The sequence below is a fragment of the Ictidomys tridecemlineatus genome, chromosome 6, assembly GCF_052094955.1.
Source record: "Ictidomys tridecemlineatus isolate mIctTri1 chromosome 6, mIctTri1.hap1, whole genome shotgun sequence".
NCBI classification, from domain to species: domain Eukaryota; kingdom Metazoa; phylum Chordata; class Mammalia; order Rodentia; family Sciuridae; genus Ictidomys; species Ictidomys tridecemlineatus.
In genome coordinates, this window is record NC_135482.1 from 66,781,970 (window position 1) to 66,794,684 (window position 12,715).

The 12,715-nt window shown below is 46.1% G+C and overlaps 1 protein-coding gene and 1 non-coding gene across 2 annotated transcripts in view; one reads left to right on the forward strand and one right to left on the reverse strand.

Moving 5' to 3' along the window:
• Endou (endonuclease, poly(U) specific) overlaps positions 1 to 12,715 on the forward strand; it is a 28,319-nt gene that overhangs the window by 10,412 nt on the left and 5,192 nt on the right. Inside the window, exons 3-7 of the mRNA XM_078014821.1 lie at positions 3,381 to 3,503; positions 6,374 to 6,427; positions 6,869 to 7,006; positions 7,435 to 7,606; positions 7,943 to 8,142. Of these exons, the coding sequence (XP_077870947.1) occupies positions 3,381 to 3,503; positions 6,374 to 6,427; positions 6,869 to 7,006; positions 7,435 to 7,606; positions 7,943 to 8,142 (687 nt within the window). The remainder of the gene's footprint in view (positions 1 to 3,380; positions 3,504 to 6,373; positions 6,428 to 6,868; positions 7,007 to 7,434; positions 7,607 to 7,942; positions 8,143 to 12,715) is intronic.
• Positions 5,274 to 5,344, reverse strand: Trnaa-agc (transfer RNA alanine (anticodon AGC)). The gene has a single exon. It is a non-coding gene; the product is annotated as a tRNA-Ala (tRNA).

Genomic DNA, 12,715 nt, shown 5'->3' on the forward strand with positions numbered 1-12,715 from the left:
GCTTACACAAAGCGTCTGTGTCAACAGGAGGTGTGGGGTGGGTGCCCTGGAGTGGGTAGTCTGGGTGACTGGTCATCTGAGTGTCCCCAGAGCAGCACAGCAAGGCGCCTGTGAAGAAAAGCCCCTCCCACCCTGCCCTCCACCTTCACATCCCAAGGTCACCTTGAAGCAGAACTAGTTCACAGAGACATTCGAGGACCCCTTGGTGAGGGCTTCTTACTAGGGCTACTCCCGAACAGACGGGAAAAAGTCCAGGCAGTTTGGTGGGGAGTTCTCCTCACTCCACAGTTGACTGTTCCCTGGTTGCCCTTCTCAACCAGGGCCAGCGCTGGAATGGAGTGAATTCCTTCCTTGCACTCTGCTGATCTGGCCCATTAAAGCACTGCCCTGATTCATCTGCATTCTCTCCCTTGGATTCTGGGTGTACTGCCAGGCTGACCGAGTGGGCCGCTGGCGGAGCCTCCCTCCTGGGATGAAAATTTCTCCTTAAGACCTTTGCATTCAAGTGCCAAAAGCATCATTTAAGATTCCAGAGGAGTTCCTGTGGGCTTGCAGGAACAAGGGGCCCCGGAGCTTGGTCTCTTTTAGGGACAATTCCCTGGACCACAGTCCTGTCTTCCTGGATGCCTTGGAAGCCCTGCACACAATAAGCTGTCTCAAGACCTGAGTTGACCTTGACCTGTCACCTCTCTAATGTAAAGAAAACACATCCCTCGTGATTATGTCAGCCAGAAAACCAAGAGCAACATGTGTGTGCTGACAGCACAGCCCTTGGCCCAGCTGAACCTGGGGAGGGAGTGGGCTAGATGGAGTATGTGGACAGGGTCCCTGTGCAAGGACAATAACTCCAGCCAGTCTAAACACTTGCCACCTTGAAGATGGGCATGGAATGTTCCCGCTGTTTATTTGCTTAACAAATTCATGGCTGTATTATGTGTCATGCATTGTTCTAAGTGCCTTAAAATTTTAACTCATTTAATTGTCCTCATTATTAATGTCACCGTACTAGGGCTTGAATCCATGGGTGTTCTCCCACTGAGTTATATATAACCCTTGCCTTATATATTTTATCTGAGACAGGGTTTCACTAAGTTGCAGACTTGCCTTGAACATGTGATCCTCCTGTCTCAGTCTCCTCAGTAGTTGGGATTATAGATGTATGCTGATGTACCTGGCTTTCATTTAGTTCTTCTTTTAAAATGATAAAATAGTGCCCCTTTATTTCATTTAATTCTTAAAAATATTCTATGAGATAGGCTTCACTATTTTATCACCTTTCTTTCCTTTTTCTTTTTCTTTTTTTTTTTTTGGTATCAGGGCTGCTTAACCACTGAGCCACACCCCATACCTTTTTTATTTTGAGGCAGGATTTCACTGAGTTGCTTAGGGCCTTGCTAAGTTGTTGAGGCTGGTTTTGAACTCCTGCCTCAGCCTCCTGAGCTGCTGGGATTACAGGCATGTGCCACGGGAGCCCAGCTTCATTATTTATTTATTTTTAAGTACCACGACTTCACACATGCTAGGCAAGTGCTGTACTATTGAGCTATATTTCCACTTTTACAAATAAGGAAACAAGACAAAGAAATTTAAATAACTTGCCCAAGATCACATAGCTAGAAAGCAGCAGAACTAGAATTCTAGTCCTAAGCAACTTGGTGCAGGGTACAGATTCTCAACCTCTCTGCTATGCCACCTCCCATTAGACACAGTATAAATCCAATAATTCAAAACAGTTACCAATATTTACCTAATATTTACCTCTGATCCAAGCCAGACTTAAATATGCATACTAGATCCCTGTTGAATCCCAGCCAGAGCCAAGCTCCAAACTGGAGTTATTTCTCCTCTTCTAATCCTGATACATTCGTCAACCCTAAACATCACCTTCAATCTCACCCCATTCCTTATTCAAATATCAATACAAAATTGTTACTTTATCAATAAATTTGACACAAGGGCACTTCTTAGCTATAGCCCTTAATTGAAACCTAACTCCAACTGTGAACTAAAACCAAGTTAGGTTTCAGTTTCCTCACTGATATGATTCCGATGCTCATGGTTACTCTGACTTTGATCTTGACATTTTGAGCAACGCTCTCAGCCTGACCCCTAAACCCAGCATTCTCAACATCTAAACCTCAGGAACGTCAAATGGAAACAGACTCTGTCGTGGCCCTTAAAGCCCTGAGTGGAAAGAAATTGTTCCTGACGTTCATCGGCACTGTCTTTGCTGAGCTGTCTTTGTGGTGGGGCTTTCTATTTAGTTTTTTTAAAGAATGGTAGTGAATTTGTACTGTTTCTTTCAATATTTTTTACACCCCTTGTAACCAGAAGCTTGCTTCTGTGAACCATGAACCATTTGGCGGGAGTGAGGGATGCGGTCTGTGGTTACAGAACAGGATCCTGTCCAAAGCCCCATTCTCACCCACAACGCCTCATTCACCACCCTGAGCCTAAACTCATCTGAATGCATTCCAAAGACTGGAAGGAATAGAAAGATGTGACACAGGGGACAAGTGGATGCCACCAAGACCAGACTGGGGCAGAGGGAAGAACCAGAATCAAAGAGCATAAAAGGAACAGGATGGGAACAAGGGAGTAGGTCAGAGGGAAAAGGGTAGGAGACACCACTGGAACACAGTTATTTCCCTTTTACGTGACTGGTGAATGGTGGCCAGTGGGCCATGTCCAGTCCACAGACCTTTTCATGGGACTGCCTGAAGTTTTAAAAACTGGCAAATTTTCACATAAAGATGAAGGTTTCATCTGGATGTGATGGCACATGCCTATAATCCCAGCCGCTTGGGAGACTGAGGCAGGAGGATTATGAGTTCAAAGCCAGTCTCAGCAATTTAGCAAGGCCCTAAGCAACTCAGCAAGACCCTGTCTCTAAATAATTTTTTAAAAAAGGGCTGGGGATGTGACTCAGTGGTTAAGCAGACCCTTGCTTAACCTCAGTTTAAAAAAAAAAAAAAAAGATTTCTCTTGAAAATCAGGAGCCTCTGGTAACACCAAGCTGCAGTTGGGTGAACTGAGAAATGGATGCAAATTTCAGATAGGGCATCACTCATTTCTCACAGTCTGCAACTCTTCCTCCAGCCTCATATCTGCTCCTTTTCTTGTGTATGTCATGGGTCTTACCCCAAAAGGCGTTTGAGTCTGGTCAGTGCTATGAGCCCTGTAGCATCTGGCTGGTGCCAGGAGGAGGCTATGCTGCGCATGGAAGGATCTGGATGTGCTTCTTTCTTGCAGATAGCAATAACTTTACCTACCAGGGGGCCACCCCATCCTTGTCTGTGAACTCTCCCTCAGGGAGCACCCTTAGGAGGAGGGGCATAGGATCCCCAGAGAGCTGAGCCTGTAATATTTACTGCCCCCAGGAAATCTGGAATCATGTGCATCTCGCTGTAATGAGAAGTTTAACCGAGATGCTGTTTGCCAATGTGACCGACGGTGTTCCCGTCACGGGGACTGCTGTGAAGACTACGAACATCTGTGTACTGGTGAGGCTCCGGTGGAAGGCAGGACCAGGGTTCAAGTCCAGTCTGCCTAAGGGGCCACTGACCTGGATGTGCAGCAGTCTGGCGCAGGGCTCAGGGCTGGGGGTGGGGGGGTGATGTGTGCACTGAGGGGAAGGGGCAGGGCCAGGGGGCAGGTATTTGGCTATCACTTGTCTCAGGTTTTCTAAGAAGTCCCCAATCTAAAATATGGTAGATGCCATTTACCTGGAATATCTGAATGATCAGGATTAACAATATCATGAAAGTTTGTGCAAAATGGTAAAACTCTATTTTAGCATCGTGACATTACCAATTGTTATTCAACACTTTTTTTTTCTTTCTTTTTTGTTTCTTGGTGCTGGGGGTGAACCCAGAGTCTTGTGAACCTTAAGCAAGCACTGTAACAATGAGCTACATGCTCAGACCCTATTCAACACCTTAAATCACAAAATTATAAAAATGGCAATGAGCTCTCACAATCTGTTTGCCACCAGAAAGGCTGCAGGTGTCATTTTGACTGTCATAATGCACCCCTCTCTTCTAATGAGCGGATAGAGCAGCCACATCTTCAAACTTTTATTCTCAGACTACTGATTAAAACAGGACATGCACTACCTGAAAAAGCAATTGTTCTTCCACTGTTCCCATGATTCAGCCTTAAATGAATAATAATAATAATAATTATTATTATTATTATTTTGGTGTTGGGGGTTGAACCCAGAGCCACTTAACCTAGCCCTTTTAACTTTTATTTTGAGACAGAGTCTTGTTAAGTTGCTTAGGGTTTTGCTAAGTTGCAGATGTTGACCTTGAACTTGTAATCCTTCTGCCTCAACCTTCCAAGTAGTTGAGATTACAGGTGTACATCACCAGGCCCGGCTAAGTGAATAGTTTTTGAACAATCATTTTTGAATAGTCTTCTTTTTCAGATGCTTGCAATTTAACAAACTCTTAGGTTTGCTTTGTGATATGAAGACTTGCTGAATTCATTGTCAAATCATGTGTCCTAACTCCCAGTTTGGAACACATGATCAAGGAAACCATAGAAGGTAATGGTCGGCAAAATACCACATCTGGTTGTACAGATTGTCCAATGCACAAGGCACCTGGCTGAGTGGCCTAAAATTTAATATGTACCCTTCTCACCAAGTTGTGTGCTCTGGTGCAGACCTATATCTGCTGAGAGAAAGTTGAGCCTTTCCTAATTTGCCCAAAGGTAGTATCTGCTGACCAGCTGTGTGTTCACGGAACTGCTTCCACTCACACGGACCCTTTATTCAATTTACACAAAAACACCAACCCAGTGCTCAGAGCCAGAATCAGAGCCCATTATTTTCTGCTGCCTCTGTGCCCTCTCCTTTCTTATCATTCAGCAGACACAGGAAGGCCTGCTCATACTGACACTCCAAGATAGTAGCCATACCCAGCCTTGGAAACACTTCATCTCTAAGTTTCTGATTTGCAACTCAGAACCTCTTTCCTACAGGAAAAAAAATATTGTAAATGATGTAACTCCAGCTCAGCTCACAAAAGTCCATGAATATCAACTGTGGCTGAATTAAGGAGTTTATGGATTTCTTTTCTTTTCTAAAAAAAAGTATTTTTAGTAGTAGATGGACACATGCCTTTATTTTATTTATTTTTATGTGCCAGGCAAATGCTCTATAACTGAGCTACAGCCCCAGCCCTTTTTTTGGTCTTTGATTTGATATAGATTCAGTTTTGTTTATATTGTGTGTGTGTTTTTGTTTTGTTTTGTTTTGTTGATTTTTTTGGTGGTGCTGGGGATTGAACCCAGGGCCTTGTGCATGCTAGGCAAACACTTTACCAACTGAGCTATATCCTCAGAACAGTTTATGGATTTCTAACACTTAGAACACAGCCTGACACAAAGTAAGAGATCAGAAGATGTTTGTTGACTGAGCAAATAACCTGACTAGTGGTTCTGATTGTGATATCACAATCCTATCTAGCAGCCTCACTAAAAGCTTCTGAGTCACTCTGTACCATGGCTGTTTCTTTGGGACAGCTGTGGAGGTGGGCTATTCTACGTGTGATGGTAGAGGAGCTCAGATTCCTGGGAACATTCCTTCCTCTCCCCCTCACTCCCACCACACCCTTCTCTCCCAGAGCACAGGAGGTGGTCACTCAGGTTGCAGCAGTGCTTTCCTGAACATGTTTTTCCTGCAAACAGCTTTTTGATTTTGGTACTGGGGATTGGACTCAGGAGTACTTGAACTGAGCCCCATCCCCAGCCCTATTTTGTATTTTATTTAGAGACAGGGTCTCACTGAGTTGTTTAGAGCCTTGCTTTTGCTGAGGCTGCCTTTGAACTTGCAATCCTCCTGCCTTAGCCTCCCAAGCCACTGGGATGTCAGGGCTACCCCACTGTGCCCAGCTTATTTTAGTTTTATTGATAACAGTTTTCAATAAACTCCTTCCACTGGAAATGCAGTTTTCATCCTCTTTGATGTGGGCCTAGTCCTTTGTACTGCAGCCCTTGTTTACTATCTGCTTCCAGTGCACATGGTTGTCCCTGAGGCTGGGAGACTTCAGAACCAGGAAAAAAGGGGGAGGGAGATATTTTTCTTCGTGTGTGTGTGTGTGTGTGTGTGTGTGTGTGTATGTTTAGGTATTGAGGATTGAACCCAGGGTTGCTTTACCACTGAGCACCCTCAGTCCCTTTTTTATATTTTGAGACACAGTCTGGTTAAGTTGCTGAGGGTATCCTTAAGTTGCCCAGACTGTCCTAGAGATTGTGAGCCTCCCACCTCAGCCTCCCAAGTCATGGGGATTACAGGAATGGCCCACCATGCCCCGCAAGGGATGGAAGTCCCTAGGGATGGCTGGTAACTTTATTTTTCTAATTGCAGCCAAGGAGGAGCCAGAGGAATTCTTGGAGCTGGAAGAAGAGGCCCCGGATAATAGTGAGCCTGCCTTCCCAAATGGGACCCTTCAGGATAAAGATGGGACACCAGGGGCAATGTGGGGAGCGCTCTGCCAGGCCTAAGGGCCAGGCCTGGCTAGAAGAGAGAGGTTGGCAGGACTCCCCAGCCTCAGAGGGAGAGGGGCCGGTTGCCAGGGAAGGGGAGGGGTAACCAGGAAAGAGTCCGAGGCCTGGGGAGGGAAGTGGAAGAGGTTTTATTTTTAGAGTGGGAAGATTATAAAAACAACAGGCCAGAAAATAAAGTTCAGCATCAGAAAGGACTTCCTGACTGTGAAGGGTGTGCAGGAACTGGACCTGTTTGTTTTCCTTCCCTGGAGACCTAGTGAGGAGGATCAGGAGCGGCGGGGAGGGAGGGGGCGGCACGGGCGCTCGGCTCGCCCTCTAGCGGTCAGATGGGGACTCGCCTCTCCTCGGCTCTCAGGCTTGTACTCGGCGCCCAGCTCTTGCCAGGGCCGCTGCCGCGAAGCCTTCGACAAGCACCACCCCTGCCACTGCAATGACCGCTGCCAAGAGTTTGGGAACTGCTGCAAGGATTTCGAGAGCCTGTGTGGCGACCACGGTCAGTCTGCTCCCTCCGCCTAGACCCAGATTACACAAGGACTCTCACGCAGTGGTTTTCAAAGTGTGGTCCCTGGACCAGCAGCACCAGCATCTGAGAATCTATGAGAAACGCAAACGCTAGGGTCTCACCCCAGACTTACTGATAGAAACTTTGGGGGTGAACTCACCACTCTGTTTTAACAAGTCTTCTGGGTGATTCTGATGCCTGGCACAGTTTGAGAATCTTCCTAGAGGGAAGGGGCAGGGTGGACATTCTGTGGACATTCATGGCAACGGCATGGGTTGATTTTAAGGGTCCTTAGGCCCCTGCCCTCCAACCACCTCCTGCAGGCTTCTCCAAGGTGCTCAGGAGGGGATGCACACAGACGTTTGCCTGTCTTGCCTTCCCTCTGGTCCTGAAATCACCCCTTCCTCAATTCCTCCCAGAGGGCTTCTCCCACAGCAGCGATGCCATAACCAAAGAGGAGCTTCAGAGCATCTCTGAGAAGATCTACAAGGCAGACACCAACAAGGCCCAGAAGGAAGACATCATTCTCAACAGTCAAAACCGCATCTCCCCTTCAGAGACGGGAGACCAAGTGGATCGCTGCCCAGAGCCGTGAGTCCCCCTGGTCCCCACAGAGGCTCTCCTCAATCCTTCCTTCTTTGATGCTCCTACTCTTTTCTCCTCTTTTCTCCAGGCAGGAGGAAAGGAAGCCTCCTTGAGGGACTGTGGGTATACATTTGGGAGGGTTTCTGGAATTGGTTGGGTTGAGGACAGGGAAGATCTTCTAGGAGATGGAGTGGAATAAAAGTGGCTTCATGCATAACCTTCAAGAGCACCTGAAGTCCCCCTCCAATCCTCATGTGCTGCCCCTGGGCTCTCTGGAAGTTTCTGGAAGAGTTTTTGCTGCATGTTCAGGCCCCTCTGTGGGTGTCCCTCCTCCTGCCCCAGGCTCTTCACCTATGTCAATGAGCAGCTGTTCTCCAAGCCCACCTACGCAGCCTTCATTAACCTGCTCAACAACTACCAGCGGGCGACGGGCCACGGGGAGCACTTCAATGCCCAGCAGCTGGCCGAACAGGGTGTCTTCCTCAGAGAGATCATGAAGACGGCAGTCATGAAGGAGCTCTTCAGCTTTCTCCATCACCAGAGTGAGTGAGCCGTTCCCAGGCCCCATGAGGCACTGTTGAGGATGCGGGTCTGTCTGCAGGAGAGCCAGACACCTCTGAGGGCTGCACAGTGGGGCACTGGGAGAGCAGGTGAGGAAGCAGAGGACCACACAGAGGCCAGTGCACACCTGGGAGGGACAGAGATAAGGCCAGAGGGGAGTCATGGAGAGATGATGGACCCTACTAGGGGCTGCAGAATCCTCTGTTTGGCTTGGAGATCCACCTCCTTTTTCCTCTTCTTCCCCTTCTTCTCCTTCTCTGCTAGGGATTGAACCCAGGGCACGCTAGGCAAGTGCTCTACCACTGAGTTACGTCCCCAGTCCTTTTCACTTTATTTTGAGACAGGATCTTGGTAAGTCGTGAAGCCTGAACTCAATTTTGCGATCCTCCTGCTTTAGTCTCCCAAATAGATGAGATCACAGTTGTGTGCTTCCATACCTGGGTCACCCCATCTTTTGACTGAATGTTAGCAGCCTTGTGGATCCCTCAGCCTCTGCTTCAGTCTCAGGGTCCTCTGCAGGGTTATGAGACTCCCCCACCCCGGGGGCACTTCTCAGCCACCTCTATGGATCCAAGTCGCTTTATGGATCAGGCAGATATAGTCCCCAACTCTTTTGCCTTTTCTGCACTAAATCTAGGAAGGGCTTGGCTTTCTTCTTCTTCTTCTTCTTCTTATTTTTTTTTTTTTTTTTTTTTTTGGGAACAGCTACAGAAAATCCACAAAGGTTCAGAGAGGATGTCCTACCGGGAAGAGTTCTGGTCGGAATGTCTCCAGATACAGATACATTCAAGTCAGACCAAAAAAGGTTTTGACAGCAGGACTTTTTGGCTCGGGTTGTGTTTGTCAGTGTCCTCCAGATTCCTTCCCCGAATTCCAGGCAGCTGGGCTTTGTCTCAGGGGTGGCGCTGTCCAGGTCTCCTCTCACTGGCTGTGGGATGGCCTCCACAGCTCTGCTGTTGTTAGGTGACACAGGAGTGATTTCATGAGATGATGCAGTCCTGGGCTGCCCCCTGGTGTTTTCTCTGTGCTAAACGCATGAGAGTGGAGTGAGCCGACCGCTTTTCAGTGAGAGAAATGGAGGCCCAGCCAGGCTAGATGGGACCCAGGCCACAAAGGAGTTGGAAGCAGAGCTGGCTCAGGAACCTTGGTTCCAATATGAGGCCAGGCTCTTCATTATTCACCTTTTCTCATTTCTCTTTCCCTCCTTGTCCCAAAGCCACTTTTTTTTTTTTTTTTTTTACTACTGGGGATTGAACCCAGGGGTGCTCAACCAATGAGCCATATCTCTACTCCTTTTTATTTTTATTTATTTATTTTTAAAGATGATTCTTGCTAATTTGCCTAGGGTCTAAGTTGCTGAGGTTGGCCTCGAACTTGCGATCCTCCTCCCTGAGACTCCCAAGCTGCTGGAATTATAGGTTTGCACCACCATGCCCAGCCTTTATTCTTTATTCTTTAGGTTCTTGCCAGGTCTCACCACCTCTATGAAGATTTCAATTGCTTCAGTTTTGCTGGCTTTCAGCATCCCTTTGGAGACTGAGAGATTAGGCTATGACCCAGAATAACCTAGGGCCAGAGAGACTTGGTTTTCTCCTGGATCTGATACTGACCAGTGGTATGACTCTCGTGCTACAGTTTTAACATGTCCTCCAAATTTCATATGCTGGAAACTTAATCCTAATATTATATATTAATGGTAATTGGATATGAGAGCTGTGCTTAGCAACTGGGTCTTGGGGGATTGCCCTCATGAATAATCAGTTAATGGATTAATGGATTGTCCAAGGAGTAGCTCTGTTATAAAAGTGAGTTCTCTCTGGTGTACTTGCTCTGTCTTGCCCTGTGATGCCTTCTACCATATTATGATTCAACAAGAAGATATTCACCAGATGCAAGCACCTAGATGTTGGACTTCCTAGACTCCGGAACTATGAGCAAACTAAATCTCTACTCTTTATAAACTACGGAGTCTCAGGTGTTTAGTTAGAGCAATCAAAAATGAACTAAGACTCCTGAGCAAGTTATTTACCTTGCTGAGTCTCATCTGTGAAATGATGTCTCTGAGGATTAATATTTGTAAAGCACCAGTGGAAAATTTGGCCCCAAGTAAGTGCTAGTAAGGGCAACCATTCAGCTTGTGAAACTGCTCTGTTATTATTATTTTTTAATGTATTCAATCTTATTTTTCAACTGCATTTAAGTCCTTGAAAGGAGAGAATATTCCTGGTGTCTCTTTTTGGATCCTCTACACACAATTCTGGGCCATAAACAGTATTTGATGACTCTCTGATTTAAATCTCCAGGTCTCACCTTTCCCTTTTTTTCCCAATGGCCATTTCAACATCTTCACTTGGCTATTTATCTGGTATCTACACAAAATGTAGCGTAAAGAGAACTCACAGTTCTCACTCTTCCTCTTGACCTGCTTCACCTTGGGTCTTTCCCATCTCATAAATGACAACAGGATCCATCTAGCTGTTCAGGCCCAAACCCAGGAGTTAGATTGGATTCTTTCCCCCTCACCGCTCTCCACTGTCATCTCCTCCATCAGTAACATCCATAAATTCCACCTTCAAAATATATCCCAGATCTGCTTCTTATCCCTTCTGTTTTAGTCAGCAGTTTCACTGCTATGAACAAAACATCTGACAAGAACAATGTAGGGGAGGAAGAGTTTATTTGGGGTTCACAGTTTCAGAGGTCTCAGTCCATAGATGGCTGGCGCCATTGCTGCTGCACATCATGGCAGAAAGGTGTGGAGGATGAGAGCATCTCAGAACAGGACAATCAGGAATCAGAGAGAGCTCTCACTCACTAAATGTAAACCCTCAAATCACACCCCCAGTGACCCACCTCCTTCAGTCACACCCTAGAGCCACTATCCACCTAGTTAATCCATTCAAGCTGATTAACGCACTGATTAGGTGAAGGCTCTTATAACCCAATCATTTTACCTCTAAACTTTCTTGCATTGTCTCACACATGAACTTTTGGGGAACACTTCAAATCTAAGCCATAACACCTTCTCCTCAACTACCACTTAGTGTACACCATCTCCAACTGCTCATCTGGAGAGCATTAGCTTCAAAATTGGCCTCTCTACTTCCACTCTTAAAACTGCATTGACCTTTCTACTTAGGCAATCAGAATGATCTTTTAAAAGCAAAGCTCTTATCACATAATTTCTCTGCCCGAATTCCTTCTGTGTTAGTCAGCTTTGTGTTGCTCTGACCAAAATACCCGACAAGAACAACTCAGAGGAGGAAAACTTCATTTTGGCTCATGGTTTTAGAGATTCAGTCCTCGGTGGGTAAGTCCATTGCTCTATGTCCAGAAGACCATGGTGGAAGGGAGAGGCGGAGGAGCACTGCTCCACTGCTGGCAGCTAGAGAGCAGAGAGAAAGGGATGAGGGAAAGGGGCCACAGAGAAGATGCACCCTTCCAGGGTATGACCTCAGTGACCCACCTCCTTCAGCCATATCCCACATGCTTAGAGCTACCACCCAGTCAATCTACTCAAACTAGAATGGGCCAATTAGGTGCCAGATATCCTCATCTAATCAGTTCACTGCTGAATATTCCTGCATTAACACAGGAGCTTTTGGGGTACATCTCATCTTCAAACCATAACACCTCAGTGTCTCTCTACTGCCCAAAGCTGTAGAGTTGTTTAGAGATAGGTCTGTGGAGCTAGGCTGTGTAGGTTTGAGTGCTGTGTCTACTTCTTATGAGTTATGCCATCTGGCCTTGGTTTCATAACCTATGTCTGCTTCAGTTTACACTTCTCTAAATTGGAAATAATTGGTACCTTTCTTATTAACATGAGGCTAGTACTAATGTGAAGATTCAATGTGAGGGATAATAATAATAATAATAATAATAATTATTATTATTATTTTGGTACCAGGGATTGAACCCAGGGGCATTTAACCATTGAGCCACATCCCCAGCCTTTTGTAATATTTTATTTAGAGACAGGGCCTCAATGAATTACTTAAGGCCTTGCTAAGTTGCTGAGGCTGGCTTTGAACTCATGATTCTCCTGCCTCAGCCACCTGAGCCACTGGGATTACAGGCATGCACCAATGCACCTGGCTTGAGGATTCAATATTATTATACGAAGCCCTTTAAAATGGTGCTGGGCACACATAAAGTCCTCAATCAATCTAAGATATTTTTGTTATTATTACTATTTGATTGGGATCTGGCCTTCTCGCCATGACTTACAGGATCTGGTCCCTGCCTACCTCTCAGGCCCCCTCTCCTCCTGATTACTTTGCTCCAGCCACAGTGAACTTCTTTCAGTTCTTTGAACATAAACTCTCTCCACCTGGAGCCTTGGCACTTACAGTTCCCTTTTCTTTTTCCCAGATGTTTGTGTGGTGAACTCCTTAACCTTCAGGTCTCTTGATTAGTGCTACTTTCTCAAAAAGGTTTTTCTGGTCTTCCTTTTCAGAAGTCCTCTGTCTTAGTATGTTTTATGCTGCTAGAACAGAATACCACAGACTGGGCAATTTAAAATGAACAGAAATTTATTGACTTGTGGTTCTGGAG